This window comes from Octopus bimaculoides, chromosome 7 (genome assembly GCF_001194135.2).
Source record: "Octopus bimaculoides isolate UCB-OBI-ISO-001 chromosome 7, ASM119413v2, whole genome shotgun sequence".
Lineage (NCBI taxonomy): Eukaryota > Metazoa > Mollusca > Cephalopoda > Octopoda > Octopodidae > Octopus > Octopus bimaculoides.
The window spans coordinates 74,151,860-74,156,620 of NC_068987.1; the positions used below are offsets into that span (position 1 = coordinate 74,151,860).

The 4,761-nt window shown below is 38.8% G+C and overlaps 1 protein-coding gene across 3 annotated transcripts in view; it reads right to left on the reverse strand.

Moving 5' to 3' along the window:
- Positions 1-4,761, reverse strand: part of LOC106876428 (dynein axonemal heavy chain 3) — a 158,633-nt gene that overhangs the window by 117,374 nt on the left and 36,498 nt on the right. For all 3 annotated transcript variants that reach the window (XM_052969758.1, XM_052969757.1, XM_052969759.1), the window contains exon 19: positions 698-859. In XM_052969758.1, coding sequence (XP_052825718.1) covers positions 698-859 — 162 coding nt within the window. The remainder of the gene's footprint in view (positions 1-697; positions 860-4,761) is intronic.

Consider the following 4,761-nt stretch of genomic DNA (forward strand, 5'->3'; position numbering starts at 1 on the left):
ATATATATATATATATATATATATATATATATATATATACACACACACACACACACATATAAGACAGGCTTCTTTCCACTATCAGCTAAACATACACAACCATTGTACTGAGTGCAGAAGAACAATAATTATTGTCTGACCAAGTCTACTTTACCTGCCTCTGTTGTGGTCACTGTCAAAATCTACAGGCACATAACCAATAAGAAAGCCTCTGTGTTGTTGTTCGATCCGCTAGAAATCGTGGCCAAATTACTCCCTAATGCTTCACGTACATAGGCACACATTGAACGTTGAATGATGTAGTTCATGATGTACAAAAAAAATGGAGTGGTAGTTATATGTGGTACACCTTTGAGCATAGCAATGAGGACTAACAAGAGTTTAAACAACAGACAGACAGTAAAGTGAGTACATGACCACCAGTGGTATTCACGAGGTACAATACCACTATTACTACCACTGCATAGTCCAGGGATCGAAGCCACAATCATTGCAACCCCTAAGCCATGTGCCTCCACTATATATAGAATAATCAATCTATTGATCAAGCTTAGCCATTCAACTGTTTGTAGCTTTACTCAGGACTGCTCTGAGCTGCACACAACCAACAAGAAGACTGCCAATATAATGTCACAGCCACTATAACCAAAAATTAATTGATCAGCCTACATTATATTAATTAGACTGTCATACTTACCTTGGTGATTTTACAACTTTTAGGTTTTGAATGCTTAGAATCTGTGCCACTTATAAGGGTCCTGAAATACTCATCAAAGCTCTTACGAGATTCAGTGGATGTTATGCCTCCAATGGCCCACACCGTACAAAAGAGGAACAGATTTTGGAGCCAGAGGAATATCTGAAAATATAATGGTGAGTTAGTAATAAAAATGTATATGTAGATGTGTGTGTGTGTGTGTGTGTGTGTGTGTGTGTGTGTGTGTGTGCGCGTGTGTGTGTGTGTAATATACATACATACATACATACATACATTCAACACTATCATATTTTATGCCTACTTTCCATGTTAGCATGGATTTGATGAGTTGTTGCAGTACTAGTTCTCATTTGGAGTTAGTGCTGTCCAGAGGACCATGTCTCATTCATACATTTTATTTTGGCTTAGTACCTCTGGTGGGATGTCTTTCATGAGCCCAGCAGTTAAGATGACAAGGAACTGAGACTTATGGCTATTTGCTGTACTTGAGAAGACACGTCAAGCTAATTAAGATCATGGCTATACATGCATACAGGCATGTTCTCTACATTTCTCTCTCTTTCTCAGCTGAGAGATCCTAGTCTTGCAGGCTCATGGGTGTTGGTGTCACATAAAAATGCCCTTGCTGGTGCCACATAAAAACACCCATACTGGTGCCACATAAAAGCACTTGTACCAGTGCCATGAATAAGCACTTAGTACACTCTGTAAAATGGTTGGTATTAGAAAGGACATCCAACCATAGAAACCATGCCAAAACAGACAAATGGAGCCGGGACAGCTCTCCAGCTGGCCCATTCTTGTCAAACTATCCAACCCATGCCAGCATGGAGAATGGACGTTAAAAGATGATGATATATAAAGGCATAAATAATGGGCTTTCTACACTTATTTATTTGTGCATTGTTGATTTACAACTGTTTCTGACTTTTATCGTCTGCTAAGTAGTCATTTGAAGCAATGCATCAGTCCAGATGCATTTTCCACTATTCAAAGCAGTGCTAGAACTCTTGCGAAGTGATTCCTTTTAATGCCTCCGTCGTTTTTCGTCTTCACCTCTTCCACATCTGCGAATTCAATAACACCAGCTTTTGTCACCAGAGCTGACCTTCGAAAAAAGGTCCAGATCAACTTTCAACTGTTCTTTCAGTTCACGACACGCATTCGGTCGTGACTGCTTTTGATCTTCCATGAGCAAGCAAGGCACAAGTTTTGCTGCAACTCTTTTCATTCGCAATTCCTCACTCAAAAGTCATTGGCAGGAGCTCCAGGACACACCGGTCATATCAACAAGTTCGTCAATTGTTTGACGACGGTCCTCCAAGATCATGAATTCTCATGATGTTTTCATTCATTCAGGAGGTCGACAGTTTTCCTGAACAAGGTTGGTCTTCAAGCAACAAATGACCTTTCCTAAAGCATGAAAACCACTGGTAAACTTGTATTTTGCTCATGGCAGTGTCCTTGTAAGCTGTATGAGGCATGACAACTGTTTTGGCTGCCATTTTCCCCAGTAGAAAACAGAATTTCACAAAAGCATGCTGTTCCTTAATTTCAGGCATTGTAAAAATCAACTAACAGGGGAGAAGCACTGCAAAACAAAAATGTACCATGTGGTAGTATGACCTTGCGGGACAATGCCAGTTGATAGACTGATGCGTGTGGTGATGGTAGTGGGACATCAGGTGGCTTCTAGCAGCAGAAGCCTTAACTACAACAGGTTTGTACAACAGAGAACCTTTCCAGGTAACTTCTGGGTACCCCATTATAAATGCTATCAGTTTCAAAGTCTACACATGCATGTCATGTGTCAAAATAATCAGAAACATAAGTGATAAAGATATGGAAAGAGGAGTGAAAAAAAAGAAAACAGAAATAATAGAAGAGAAACAGAAATAATAGAAGAGAAACAGAAAAAAAGAAGACAGAGAGAGAAGAAACCAGATAATGACTGATGGGCAAAGGAGGGGAAGGAACTAGGTCACATTTTTCTATCCATGAGCTTTAGTCTCTTTTTTCTGTTACAAGGGTCGAATAGTATCAACACAAAGGATTGAAATTTGATATTCACCACATCTCCTCTAGTAGCTAACTTTGTGTGAAATTTTATATCAATAATAGGGCGTTGCTTGTTGAACTATTACTATGCTATGATTATTCAAGTATGGTGTTTTTTGGAATGTGTTTATCTAAGGTAGCTTAATTTTCTTAGTTATTCAAAATGTGTAGTGCCAGAGAATTTATATTATCATCATTTAATGTCCACCTTCCATGCTGATGTGGGTTGGATGGTTTGACAGGAGCTGGCTAGAAGACTGCATTGGGCATCAGTGTCTGTTTAGGTATGGTTTTTAAGGTTGGATGCCTTTCCTACACCAACCATGTCTGGTCTGAGTGCTTTTTACATGGCACCAGCACAGGTGAGGTCAGTTTTGGCATGGTTTTTATAGCTGGACGCCCTTCCAAATGCCAACCACTTCACAGTGGGAGCTTCTCTATGCTGATGACCTTCAGCTCTAATAGCTGAATCACTATCAGAACTAGAGGAGAAGTTTCAGGTATGGAAGCAAGGTCTAGAATTGAAGGGCCTTAGAGTCAATCCAGCAAAAACCAAGGTCTTAATAAGTAGGAAGGCAGACAAATAACAAATCCCCTCAGGTAGATGGCCCTGCTCAATCTGTAGAAAAGGTATAGGTAGAAACTCCATAAGAGTATCTGGTTTAAGCTATAGACATATAAGAGGTGCAGCAATATCAAAGGAAGGCTAACTGGGAAGATAGTTCTTGTTTGTGGCAAATGCTCAGGGGCAATAAACACTGAAAATGGGCAGAAAACAGCTTCTGTCACATGCCAGGGAGAAAAACTAGAAGTAGTTGATAGCTTCCGTTATCTAGGAGCATTGCAGAAAGACTAAATGAACATTTAAGACAATATGACGACAAAAAACAGTCCTCCATACTCTACCAACATGCCAAGGACCAACATGGAGGCAACCTGGATCAACTTGACATCCGCATTTTATCCAAGCACCCAAAGGACCCAACCCCGAGACAAATACAGGAGTACATCTGCATAAATTAAACATCCCCAGTACTAAATAGGAAATATACGTAGTAGGTAATCATACCCCCATACCTACAGTTTATATTTATATACAGAAAGAATAGTTAGTGGGCTGTTATGTAGATGTATGTATGTGGGTTTGGGTGTATGTATATATGTATATGTATATGCATATGTATGTAGGCAAATGTATGCGTATGTGTGTGTGTGTATGTGTGTGTGTGTGTGTGTGTATGTGTGTGTGTGTGTATGTATAGGTATACGCTCATGTATGTAGGGAAATGGATATGAGAATAAACATACAGACGGATAGGTACATACGTAATATGAACAGACAAGCACACATACACACACACATATGCAAATGAAGATTGAAACACATGACCATATACACACACACTTCATTTCACACAAGGACACATATGGAGACACACATCCACACATATGGAGATACACTTTCATACATACAGAGACAGTACATAGTTACAAAAACCCATACACACACATATACACACTCAGACATGTACACACAAAGAGACAAAGGTACACACACACACACACCCAGGCATGCACACACAAGGAGACAAAGATGCACACACACACACATGCTAGAAGAAGCAGTCAAAACGACCAAAACCACATTTAAGAGCAATTTCGAAGGGAATGATAAATAAAACTTTTACCTTGTTATTTTTTTACAGTTATAACTAGGTTTCGGATTTTATTTAGCAAATAAAATAATTTTGCCTACCAAATTATTTTATTTGCTAAATAAAATCTGAAACCTAGTTATAACTGTAAAAAAATAACAAGGTAAAAGTTTTTATTTTTCATTCCCTTCGAAATTGCTCTTAAATGTGGTTTTGGTCGTTTTGACTGCTTCTTCTAGTGTGTAAAACTACCTGTTAAAAGTAGTTTCTCTTGTGTTTAAATGTACACTATTTTATATTGAGAATATGTTGTCTATTGACTTTTTATAC